This window comes from Cinclus cinclus, chromosome 2 (genome assembly GCF_963662255.1).
Source record: "Cinclus cinclus chromosome 2, bCinCin1.1, whole genome shotgun sequence".
NCBI classification, from domain to species: domain Eukaryota; kingdom Metazoa; phylum Chordata; class Aves; order Passeriformes; family Cinclidae; genus Cinclus; species Cinclus cinclus.
Window position 1 is genome coordinate 58,052,003 of NC_085047.1, and position 13,119 is coordinate 58,065,121.

Below are 13,119 nucleotides of genomic sequence, written 5' to 3' on the forward strand. Positions count from 1 at the left end.
TTCCAGCTCCTCCTTCCCAATTCTCTGTTCCTGATTTCTGTGCTTCTCATTTATTTGTGTTTCATGTTACTTCAAAAATGCTGTAGATCATTGCATCAGATTGGAGGAATCACAAGCAGTAGCACATTTACCAGCTTCCAGCTTCTGTTTAGGGGACCCTAGTAACAGAACAGAAGAGGGGCACATCAGATTCAGTAGGAACTGGTATTACTGGATTGTGATAAACAAAATAGTGGCAAAAAAGAGAGCAAAGAAAAACTCAAAGATGTACAGGCTGCCACCCTGTGCCAGAACCAGTGTTCCTCCAACTCAGTTTTCTTCTCAGTGGTTTGGCTGCAGCCTTTGCTTCACTCCAAGTCAAGCTTTAATTTCATTTGCCTTAAATCCTGAAGGACCATAGATGTAGGAAATTCTGTGTGCTGCCATGTGTCCTCATTCATAATGCACTGGAGCACTCACTCAGAAAGATGGGACTTGCGTAGAAATGGAGGTGGAAGATTCCTTTCCTTATTCTTCCTCATTCTGAATTTTCTTCAAATTTACTTCCAAGCTCCTGATCCATCCTTCCTTCTTCTGTTTCCTTCTGTCACATTCGTGCTGCTGTCTGGGCTTCCTCTTACATCTGCTCCACGGCCTCCCTGCCCATCTGTTTTTTCCTCCACACCTTTTCATTCTTCCAAAGGGTTGTACCTATTGTCTCCAACTAGACAGGGGAAAGAGCAAGTGGTACTGACAGGGATGAGAAGGAAATGCAGGAGCACCCTATAGCCAAGTTCCACTTCTTTTTACCAAGGCTGCTGAGGTCTGCAGATGAAGCATAAAGCACTGACTGTGCCCCATCACTATCAGGGAGGTCTGGCACTAGGCAGGGGCTTGTACTGAAATAGCAGGGCAGGAGGAGGCTTACCAGTCTTTATTCCGTTCTCAAACATCATATATTCTGAAATGGTGGGAACAAAGCATATTTTTAAGGCATTTTATTTTCCCTGTAAGAGACAAAAGAGATGTACAAATATAGCATGTGTGTTATAGTAGGGGAAAGTCATGCCTTTGATATTTCTGGTATAATGATAATTTTTCCTACCTAATCAGTTTTATCTGTCTAGCCCATCTAATCTCATCAAGTTTTGCATTTATCCCATGCTTATCATCAGAATAGAGCAAGTGATTACAAAATCCATCAAGCAGTTTAATCACTGAGGTTTTTTTTCCTTTGTACTTCCAAATAAATGTGTATGAAAAGGGAGACTGGAAGATGGGTAGAGGGCTATGATAAAAATGCTGACTTGAGGAAGGCTAGGTTTCATTTAACCCTTAGAGATGTATTTTCATCTCCCAAGGAAAAGACTTTGTGAAATCATCGTACCAGCCCATGAGAAAGCTCTTTCTCAAAACTTTTATTTTACGTATTTTACTCTTTTGGCCGATAACTCCTGCAAATATTGAAGGCCCCCGACTTAAATATATGGGACAAACAAGTGTCTGGAGGCAGACCTGTTTATACCCCAAAAGCCCACGTATGCATTTTTCCTGTGCTGTTATTTCCCCCTGTGGGTCTCCTTTCAGTACCATTTACTTGTTTATTTTGATCTGATCACCATTAACACTCTGATCTAGATCCCCAGTTAGCCCTCAGCTATTTGGCTGGTCCCCAGTAAAGCAACACTCAAAGGTAAGTCAAGCCATGGAGTTTGCACTAGACCTGTGATGTGAAAGTACTGTTTGATTTTTATTTAGCACCTTCATTAACTTTTCCTGTTTCTGCTCCTTTAAAGTGAGGATCTTGGCAAGTTCCCAAAGTCTTTTCCTCTTCCATTGTGTGCAAACCTGAAATTAAAAATGACAAGCCAGGCACAAAGTTAATGCTTGCTGTAGCCCTGAGCAAAGAGATGGGGAAAAAAATTCATTGCCAATGCATGAAGGTGAGGCAGTGCCAGGTATTTCTCTCATGCATTTAAACACCCTGAAACATCAATAGGGAGACATGATATTGGAAAAAAAATGAGGCTCCCAGCAGCCTTGGGGCTCAAAATTTCCAGCACAGATGGGTGCATGAGGATCTCATGTACAAAATAGAACCTGCCAGTTGTATATGCAGAGTCTTTCTGGTTATCAAGCCATGAAGGAGTCTGTTCTTCACTGGCCGGGCCATTGGTCCTGTCCTGTCTGCAAAGCCTAATATATGAGGATGCAAGAAATCATCCTAAAGGCATTTATTGGGTTTTTTTAAGGGAAAGATGCCAAACCAATGAGCATTCTGGTCTGGCTTTGAAGCTAACTCTGCTCTGGACTAGATGATCCAAGGTCCCTTCTTAGCCAGTTTATTCAAATTTCTGTGCTTCTGGAAATCACCTGGCTGTCTGACCACCTTCAGTCTTTAGAGTTAAACAAGCAGTCACATTTTTAGTGTGATTCATGATAAACTTCCAAAAATCTTTTAATTTAAAGGCACTTAAACTGATTTCCCAAAGGGAACCATTTGTCCAGTTCTACTCTAATGTACACTGTTCAGGTTCTTTTCCCATTTACTTCAAAAATGAGAGCCACTTTAGTACAACTCAACATTACCAGTGCACACAAAGCCTATAGATGCACAGTCCTTTTCATTAATTCTTTATTCAGCTTATGTGAGGGGCCTTGAAGTCCACAAGGGTTTTGCCTCCTGCAGTGCTGCATTTCTGTCTCTGCCTGTAACTGTTGTGCTCCTGCCATTGGAGACATAAGATGGCAGGGGGAGAGGAAAAGAGATTGAGTCTTCCTGGAAAGTGCAGCCCAGCTGGGAGATCTAATTTTAGGTTCACGAGACCTGGCACCTTGGCAGTGTCCTTTACATTACTGATAATGCTGTTCTGGCATAGAGCAAGCACTGTGTGAGGAATGCAGCTGGCACGCCAAACTGGCGGGGAGCAGGGGGCTAACATTTGTCACAGTTATCAGGGTAGCTGCACCACTGACCCCTTTTGGCTGACTCCTTTGTGCCTACACCTATATAGATAAAACCATATAATTACACCCTCATTAGTTCAGAGCCCAGTTCTGAAAGGTCACCCACACTCTTCTTCTATTATGTCACACTGAATAGGGTGTATCTGTAACCCCTTCCCTTCCCTTCCCTTCCCTTCCCTTCCCTTCCCTTCCCTTCCCTTCCCTTCCCTTCCCTTCCCTTCCCTTCCCTTCCCTTCCCTTCCCTTCCCTTCCCTTCCCTTCCCTTCCCTTCCCTTCCCTTCCCTTCCCTTTCCACCTTGGGATTAGATCGACATATATGACCACAAAAAGCTTTTTGGGGGAAAGAGTGGTGTTTGCTTCTCTAAGTTAGACAAAGCAAAGCCAAGAAGAATTTAAAATAATGAACAGTCCCCTCCTTTGCCACTCCAGTTTTACTTCACTCCAAGCTCCTGAATCTTGGAGACCAAATTTTATAGGTTCCATTAGTAATAACCTACCAAAACCATTCCTTGGTGAGGCAGTTTTTTATGCCCTCTGGTTCTGAAGGACCTCTGAAACATTTAGCCCAAGTTTTTCATCTGGGTTTGGGGTCCTTGCTGAACAATGAAAGTCATGTCTTTTCCTCGCCTGCAGACTCCTTTGCTGAACTCCACAAGATGTTTGAAAAGAAAATGTCAAATCAAAAGGCACCCAGAAGAATTTTTATTTGAAGGATCACTATATATATGGATATTTAATGTTTTTGAAGCTATTGTCTCCCATGTGCTGTAGTACAGACAATCCCTTGTATTCATACAGCAGGGTGTTTTTCCAGCAGTAAAAGAGAGTATACCTAGATATGCATTTCTGCAAGGATGTGCTTAATCTACCACACAATTCTCATCTTTGTTATTCCTGGAGGGAGCTCAGAACTGAGTTCTAACTGTGGTGGTGAGGTGCTAAAGCTCTTAAAACCACAGGCAAATCATAAGACTGGAAGGTAGGTTCTCTTGGATTGCAGATCAAAAGCAGCAAACACCATCTTTCCTGACATTTTGAATAGAAGTTTCATCTCCCTGGAGTTATTATGCAGTGGTTGCAGTAGTGTGCATTTCTGAGTTTCCTTTGTGCCAGCTCAGCACAGAGTTCATTTCTGCAGCATCCTGTCATTTGAGAAATCTCTGCTGGGCTGTTGCATGTTGGCATGGAGAAACTAGAGCTGTCCTGTGTAGACTGATTAATTTTACCCACATTTGAAGATTCTGTTTGAAGCTTTCTACATAGTACTTTCTCACACTTTCTCTGAGTTGGCATTTTTAAAGTTAGACAAACTGCTCTGTGTATATATTTGTGCCTCAGAAATAAAACTTGGAAAAAAGATAGGTGCCTAAATACAACCACAAAATTTCCTCTTATAGCTCTGGCATGGTTTTTTTGACCTCTGTTAGTGGTCAAGGGTTTTAGTTCAGAGCAGGGCCCTTTTGTACTGCTGTGTAGCCTTTAGCTTAAAGACTTTGCAGTGTGCTAACTTTAGAATATGATACATTGACCAAATTATGAGTATGCAGAATATCCCTAATGATAAGGTACAACAGGTTTAATTATTTGTTCTGAAAGGAGTCTTGCAAATACCTAATAAATCTGTCCCTACTTTAGAAATTACTTTAAGGAATTATGAACTCAATTATTTTGCAGGTGATTTATATTTGCTGCTAGATAATATTCACTGGGGAATTTGAAAATAGTGGTTGCAATTGTAAGGTCTCAAAATCTGAGATCTAGAATCACTGTAGTTATGGAACCATCCTCTTTGTAGCACAGGAATTTATGTAGCACAATTTCCACGTTCACCTGTAGTCATGGTTTTTAGAAAATTCGACCTTTCTCCATACTTCCGATTCCTTTGGCAGGGTAGAGAAAAACACTAGACTGAACATGATCTCAACAGGATCAGGGGAAGAAGGACTCCCCATTCAGACTAAAACGGATCCATTTCAAGTAATTGTTTTTTGTTTGTCTGTCTTTTGTGCTTTTAAGATTTGGGAGCATCAATTGGAAAAATTACGTATTTTGAAACACTTCTAAACAGAAATGTAGGTTCTATACCTTAGGGTTGACTTTTCATTTCATCTACTATGGTGATAGGTGGTGCAAGAAATTGTGAAGAAAAATGTGTGGATAGGTGTTTATCTTCTTGTGAAAATGTGGTGATTGATAGATATTGCATAGATATGTGGGAATCTGTTAATGTGCATTTTTACCTGGCTGCACTTGAAAAGGGGGAAAAATGGAGAGAAACTTAAGCAAATAAATCCTGCAACAGTTAGTTCTACTTGTTGATTTCAGGTTACCGCATGAGATTAGGATCTAGCACAGACAAAAAGGATTCAGGTCGACTTCATGTTGATTTTGCTCAGGCAAGAGATGACTTTTATGAATGGGAATGCAAACAAAGAATGTTGGCCAGAGAAGAACGCCACAGACGCAAAATGGAAGAAGACAGACTGCGCCCTCCTTCACCTCCGGCAATAATGCATTATTCTGAACACGAAGCTGCTTTGTTGGCTGAAAAATTGAAAGGTGAGCAGCATTTTCTACTTCTCAGTTTATTATTCCTTAAAAGCAGGAGCCATTCAGAGGCCAGAGCAGTGAAGACAGTTTCTCTGTGATTTGCTTCATTACCTGCCCTGTTAGCTTTCCTCCACTGAAATGGCTTTCTTCACCATTTCTATGCCAATGGTACTGATACTCACCCACCTGCTGGAAACACATGACATCTGTCTATCTACCTGTGCTTTAACAGCTGAAACACAGCCTTCAGAATGCTACAGATGGGTGGTTTTTTCCTGTTAAATTGCTGACATCATATATCTTGGAAATACTCTCACAGTAAGACAACCTGTTGCAAGCATCCTTCTTCATATGAAAGGCTTTATTCTTAAAATTAATTTAATCCTTGACATGTAGGTTACTCCATCACATGCATTTGAATGTCCCTGGCATTCAAATTGCTCTCATGAGCTGACATAACTTATCTCTGATACACACCATCCATTCTTTCACTCCTTCTTTAGGGTTAGAATTAGTTGTGCCAGTAGTGTAATGTTTTGGTATGTGTTTGCTTCCTTGTTTGTTTTTTTTCTAGGTACTTTCACTGAGTTAATATTTTTCAAGGGCGCACTTTGAGGATTCATTTTATCTTAATAGCTAACATAAACAGTAAGAAGGGAAGAAATAAAGTTATTCATAGTAACCAAATTTAAAAGAAATATCTAGCAAACAACTCTTCACACCACTTAGAGTTGTATTTATTTTCATCAAGTGTTTAGCAGTTGTGTTTGGCATTCTTCCCCCCATGATGGCCAAGCACATTGCTTAACTGTGTGCCAGGTCACAAGAAGCTGTGATTCTTGCCACTATTTCAGAATTGTCTAGATTAGACTTAGACTATCCAGCTGTCATCACACTGGTCTCTGTTCTGACTATGAAACATGTCTGGGAAGCTGAAGAAGGACAGTGCAGTGTTTCATCCTTGGAGCGTGGAGCAGAGATGCACCCTGCTGTCTCTCTGAGTACTGCATTGGTTGCTGTTAGTTGTTACTACTACCTCAGTCAGTTACTAGTTTGGCTGACTCTTATCCCCACCAAATGCACTTCTCCATCAAATAATTCATGAATCTGTCTAAACTGGTAGATTGGTAAAATAACCCAGATCGGTTGATAGTCCAGGAGGAAAGAGGCTCTAATATAAGAAATTTTAATTCATACCTAGCTTCCAGTCCAGTTTTAGATCCATCTGCTTTTTAATTGAATATTTTAGGAGTTAATCTTTTGTAAGGAAGTTTTTCTTTATGTAGCAAGGCCTACAGGTTTCCTGAACTAAACCAGAAAATGCAAGAAGTCTGGACAATTTGTTCCATATGGCTAGTCATTGCTTGGGGCAACTGAATGTGGGTTTTTTGCAAGATGTTTAAGATGACTATATTTAGAAGGATTTTTCTTTTCATTTTGGGAAGTTTCCATACTTAATTAAAATCTACTCCAAGCATTTATATCTTTGGTTGTCCTAAGGGAAATTTAACCAGAGCTTGACATACATGTTCAAATTTAGTTTAAAAAAATTTTAGCACTATATAGACCAACGCTATAACTCTTTCTCTGGAAATGAACTTTCAGCAATGTACTTCATTAAAAAAAAAAAAAAAAGAAAAAACAGTAAGTTTATTTTTTTATTGGTTGAAAATTATTAAAATCCTGGAAAATAATATATTGCAATTTTAAAAGTTCTGTTAATTAACAGTTGCCTTGTTGTGAGATTAAAGACACCAAAACTGGATCTATACAGATAGTTAAGGGTGGAGAATGCAGAACAGACCCCTATCTTCTCAGTGGGCATGAGTTGTGCCCTGTTCTAGGTAGTAAAGAAAGCAGAGGTGAGCTTCAGTAGTTACACTGGTCTGCCTTACCTTCCCTAGGGCATCACAGCCAGAGGGTAAAATAGTGGTGTTGAACTTTTTGGGCTCCCTTGGGCAACATGGAATCACCACATTAGCTCTGTGACATCCTAAAAAAAAAAGGAGTAAAGCAACAATAAAAAAAAACTCTTCAACTCTTAACTCTCAATAAAAAAACTCTTCAACTACTCTTACATGAAAGGGTGGTTCATGTAATAGAATCATACAATCATTAAGGTTGGAAACGACCTCTAAGTTTGAGTCCAACCATCATCATACACTCAAAATTTAAATGTGGACTTCAGTGGAAGTAGCAGAATATGTATATATACACATACACATGTAGACATGCACGTATACACACACTCACAGAGATATATAAAACTTGGGAGTTAAAATTTCAGGTCTCTGTATTATCACTACATTTGCACTGCTGTAAAAAGCCTGGACAATTCATCCTAAAGTAAAGAAGGATCACAATATATCTGCACTTGGCATGATTTAACTTGAAAGATTGGTTCTTCAGCAGATGCTCTGCAGTTGTTTTCTTAAGGAAAGTCATGACCTTGCTACGGTGCCCACTTTAAAAGACTCCCGAGCTCTGTTGCTAGCTTGTGAGACAGAGCTGCAGGTGCCCAATATGCAGGTTTCAGCTCCTGCAGTGCCTCCAGAAATTCACAGAGCAACACTAGCTAAAAAGCAGCCCAAAATAACTAAGTGTATCTCAACCCAAGATACTGCTTTGCAACTGCAGATGTAGACAACTTGGTCTGAATCCAAGCAACTTTTGGTGTCAAAATAACCTTGGAAATTTCTGACGGCCACAAAATCTTATGGTGAGCAGAGAAGAAGTAGGCTTATCAGCCTGTCCCCTAATGTGGTCTAGATATTTACTGGGTCTGTAACAGAGGTGACAATATATTTTTTTCAGCTTCTGAAAACTGCAGCATAAGACTAAGAAATCATTGGTTTTGTGCAACAGACTTAGCTGGAAACTTCTGGCCCCAGTGTTGTCAACATGGTACTGTTCCTCTGGTGTGCTCAAGTCACCTGGTACAGCCATGACTGTGGGTGAGAGAGTGCAGAGGAACTTTTGTGCCAGTTGAAACAGAAGTTCATTGTAAATTTTCAGCCAGGTAGACTCTACTGGTGTGGAGCTTCGCAGAGCAAAGGAACCAGTTCTTCAGTGCCTGGTGACTGGGACTGGGAATCTACTGCATGTGAGGCCTCATATACATGTGGCATACTCTCCATTCCCTGTTGACTACCCTGAATCCCTTCATATCTGCAAAGAACTTGGTTTGAACATTTGATTTTTGCAGAAATTAAAGAGACCCACCAAACTATGGAGCAATGCAATTTTTCACCACTTTCCAATTCAATGTGTGACAAACAGTGTTCGTTTATGTGTATCTCCCTTTCCCTTTTGCCTTTTTCCTTTTATTTATAAAAATCTTCAGTACTCCGGCAAGTGAAGTTCTTCCTATCTCTCTCCTTGTTGGCTGTATGGACATTCTTTTCCTGCACCATTCATGTCATTAGCCTGAGCATTAGTTATCAGAATGAAATGAGCCCCAGCATTCCAGCTAGATGAGCAACATGAAGAGCATGAGCTCCTTCTCATCCGTGTTTCCTTGAAGAAACACCTCAGTAAATTCACAGATGTGAATTCTGGGAATCCAAGGCCATTTACAGTGAAGTGTAAATGTTATTTACCTCCTTAAACAGTCCTTGAAAATAGACCCTGAGTTCTTGTTTTGACAAAAACAGCAGAATATTGTGTCTTCTTCTATTACACTACTTTCACTTCTTCTGGTTCATTGCAGCATTTCTGTATGTCTGATATTTTAATTCCTTAGTGTTAAATCAGATGTGTTATTACTGCACAGTGAGATGTGTCAGTAGATATTTAGGTTCAAATTTGCATGCTCTGACATCTGTTTTCCTGGGTGCATCATAAACAGTTAAGTCATGTGGTGCCCAGATCATGATCACAACTGGAGAAAGGCTGAACCTTTTAAGTGGAATGCTGCTCTGTCAGGTGCATTGGAACAAAACACATTAATCTCTGCTTATGACATTTGTATTTCAAAGCAGAATTTCAAACATTATGGTTTTCTTAATTCAAACTTATTTGTACCTAATGGTATCATCTTCAGAAATCACTTTTTGCAAATAAGATCCTTTAAAATGCTACATCTGTCTTACTTGCTGCGAGTAGCTAAATAGTTCTATCACCTAACAAAAGCATCTCTTTATATATGAATATCTGTTTTTTTAAATATTTTGAGCAAAGGAGGCATAAATATATGAGAGTTAAATACAATACCCTAGAATTTACCTCCCTTTTTAACATAATGTTTCTTTATGAGGACAGGGAAGTTATTCATATGGTTTTTCATTTTAAGAAATATAATTCAAAAATCGTGAAGCTGCTTCTTTGCCAGGCACTGCATTATCCCCTGAAGAGAGCACAGATTGGAAATTTAAATAAATAGATGGCAGTTACAGTAGAATGAACTAACCAGGGATGTGCCTTGCACAAGACTCAGGTAACATCAAGCCTGACAATCTAAACTCTTGCACATCATTTAAAGTATAAACAACATTTAATTGCTTGGGAGGTAGGATATTTCACTAAGAAGAAAAATACACTGCTTTCATTATCACCCTGCACTTGGGAGCCAGACTGGTGGAGCACTGCAGAAAGAGTGCAGTTATGCAGAGAGGCAAGTCTCAACCAGAAAGGATCGAATTCAGTGCAGAGCTACGTCAGAAGGGGAGGCAAAGTGAAATCCTATGAACAAATCCAGTGAATGCCAGGTTAAAACGCTGAGACTCTGGACCTTTTTTTAGTGCAGTTTTCTTTTTTTTTTTTTTCATTAATGGTATATCAGGACAGAGCCCTAAAACAGACATGTTTCAACGCTTAAGCATCAAATCTGTTCACTCACCCTTCTTGGTTTTAGATTATCATTTTCTCCTTCCTTCTTCCATATGCTGCTGACATCTGCTGTGGCACAATACATCTGGCTCTGAGAGCCTCACACAGGGGCTGTGAGCAGGCATGGTGCAAGGGCACTTTTGTCTGCTGGCAGAAGAGCATAAGGTGGGTTCAGCTATCAGCAGCCTAGTAACCCAATTCCCTGGGCACCTCCCTCCCAAAGCCTGCAGGAGGTACACTCACGGATTAGTGCATTACTAAAAGCATCCTCCCTCACTTCTGCTGTATTGTATCAATTCAGATTTTGAGGTTTTAATATAAACCCACTGGATTAAATGTACCACACTGCAAAATGTCTCAAGTTAATTACTAAGAGCTGGGAAATGGCAGCTCACTTCTCTGAAAGTTTGTGGTGTGATTTTAAGAAATAGGGAGGAAACTCAATACCCTCATAATTACTTTTCATTGGAAATAATGGCATCAGCAGGAGAGGATAATGGATTTCTGAGTCTGACATGAAACACCCACCCCTGGAAGAATCTTGTGGGATTTAATTTGAAAGAAAGAAAGAGTTTGATTATGTTGGGGGGAAAGATTACTTTTTAATATATCTTTTAGTGAACATATACATGTATTTTTATCAAATCTAGTGTCAGCTAGACATTTGTTACATAACTGGAAAAGTTACTTGGTACAGTATGCAGTTAAGGCTATTTAAAAATGGTAAGGTGGATATTAATCATTCTTTAAGAGAACCCTTTGGCAGTAAGAATTTGTATTTCTTGATTCTCACTTGTTATGCAATGCCACTGGGTTAAAAATGTTATTAATCCCAAAAGTACTAGACTGATGTGTGTGATGCATAGCAAAATTATATAAGGGATTTGAGCAGGAAAAAAAAGAAGGTGAGGGTAGTAGACTAAAGAGTTGTGTTTCTAGGTCACTGGCAGACACTCTGTACAGAAGAAGCTCTTAAGCCAAGAGAAAAATAGGTTGTCATTTTGGCACTAGAAGTGAGTGGTGTGTGCTGTGAGGCAAATTGTTCCTGATGCATAGAGGAGCAGGGCTGAGGCTGCTGATGAGAGAGGTTAGTGAACCTTTTCTCTGACCTGATTCACCCACAGCAGTCACCTCCTAAGGTTTATTCTTTTTTGTGTTGAACTCAGTCTTTGCAGTTTAGAAATCTTAGTTGAAGTGCAATAAATTATCAAGTCAGAAGTCAGATTAAGAGTAACCTTGGCCATACATCCTCCCCTGGCTGCAGTTATACGTAGTGAAGAATTTTACATCCTGAACTGAGCTGTGCCATCTTCCTATTATAACAGAACTGGGCCCAGTTTGACAAACTGAAACTGGAGTCTGAGCAGCTCCAGACAGGCTTTGGGCAGGGTAACCATGAGCAAAGGGGTAGTGCTGAGTGTGGGGATGAGGCAGGGAACACATCTTCCCATGGTATTACTGCAGCTCACAGAGGATAGGCTGTTAATCAGAGGCAAAATAGGAGGGATGTATCCCACCACTCTTGTCCTTTCTCTGCCTGCCCTGCAGCACAGTCTTGCTCAGTGCTCACAAGAACACTTTGAAGGGGTATTTGTTAATTTGGTTTCTGCTGTCAGGGCAGAACTTGGTATAAAGGTATACCTGCCCCTTCCCATTTTACAGAGGGGCCAGAGAACAATGGGATCATTAATGCATCCCAAAACATAAGCAAACAGCACAGGAGCTTTCTAGGTGCAGTCACTGAGGTAAAGACCAACAGCTCTGTCTTGCACCATGTCCTTGCAACCCTGGGAGGCTGCATTAGGGGAGCAAGATTAGGGACAAGAGATAGTATATGGTGATTCTGGAGAACACCATAGCCCATAGGACAATGTAGAAGGTTTTTTGTGATTTAGAGAGGCTCCAAATGTTATGTGAAATATCTCAGATATTTTTCAAACATCTGAGAAAGACTAGGATTGAAAAGAGAATAACAAGGCTAAATCTGTAGCCCAGTGTTTGATCTTGTCCTAGCTAGAAGTCCAGCAAGCAATGTCACTCTTGAAACACAGATATATCAAGTTAGCTATATTTGCAATATATCTATAAATGTAAAAATTATAGAAATAAAAGTTTGAATGCCTGGCTTCAGAGTGATGGATTAGTCTATATCCTTTCTAACAGCTAAGACCTTAGACACCATCACCCAAGCTGTGAAATGAATTTATGGAGATGCTAAACGCTGAGATATAAGTAGTCATATTTGAGGGTACTCTGAGCTGAATTCTGCCCTGTGTTACACCAGGGAAATCCCATAATCTGAAAGTAAAACCTCTGTCTCCAACACCTTTTCCCAGGATACCATTTTGTAGCAGTTGTTGTCATAACTTTTTCAATTAAATGTTTATTCCAGTTGGGTTTGCTTAGAGGTGGTCAAATCACAAGCAGAAAAATGCAGAACATTTGTCAACAATTATTCCCTTTTTTCATAGAAATATTCCTGTTAACAATTTTCTGGGCAGCTCTAGGGACACATTTTCTTTTCTTTATATTTCATTTCATCTAAGTTGCAAGCTAGGATTTAAATGTCAAATACCTTTAGTTGATATAAGAGGAATTTGAAATATATTATCTCTAGAGCCCTGTGATTGAATCTGGCAGCACCTGGAAATCTCTATCGACAGAGACCCAGCAAGACATCCTCGATGGATGGGTAATCTTCAAATGACACGACGTTGTCAGAGCTTGTGTTAGAACTGCCCATTACAGGGACACGCAGGGGTGCTGGTGTTGGGTGGGTGCTTGCAGCAGGTGCAC

At 40.1% G+C, this 13,119-nt stretch overlaps 1 protein-coding gene across 1 annotated transcript in view; it reads left to right on the forward strand.

The window, feature by feature from the left end:
- ENOX1 (ecto-NOX disulfide-thiol exchanger 1) overlaps positions 1–13,119 on the forward strand; it is a 127,533-nt gene that overhangs the window by 36,319 nt on the left and 78,095 nt on the right. The window contains exon 4 of the mRNA XM_062514773.1: positions 5,272–5,505. Coding sequence (XP_062370757.1) covers positions 5,272–5,505 — 234 coding nt within the window. The remainder of the gene's footprint in view (positions 1–5,271; positions 5,506–13,119) is intronic.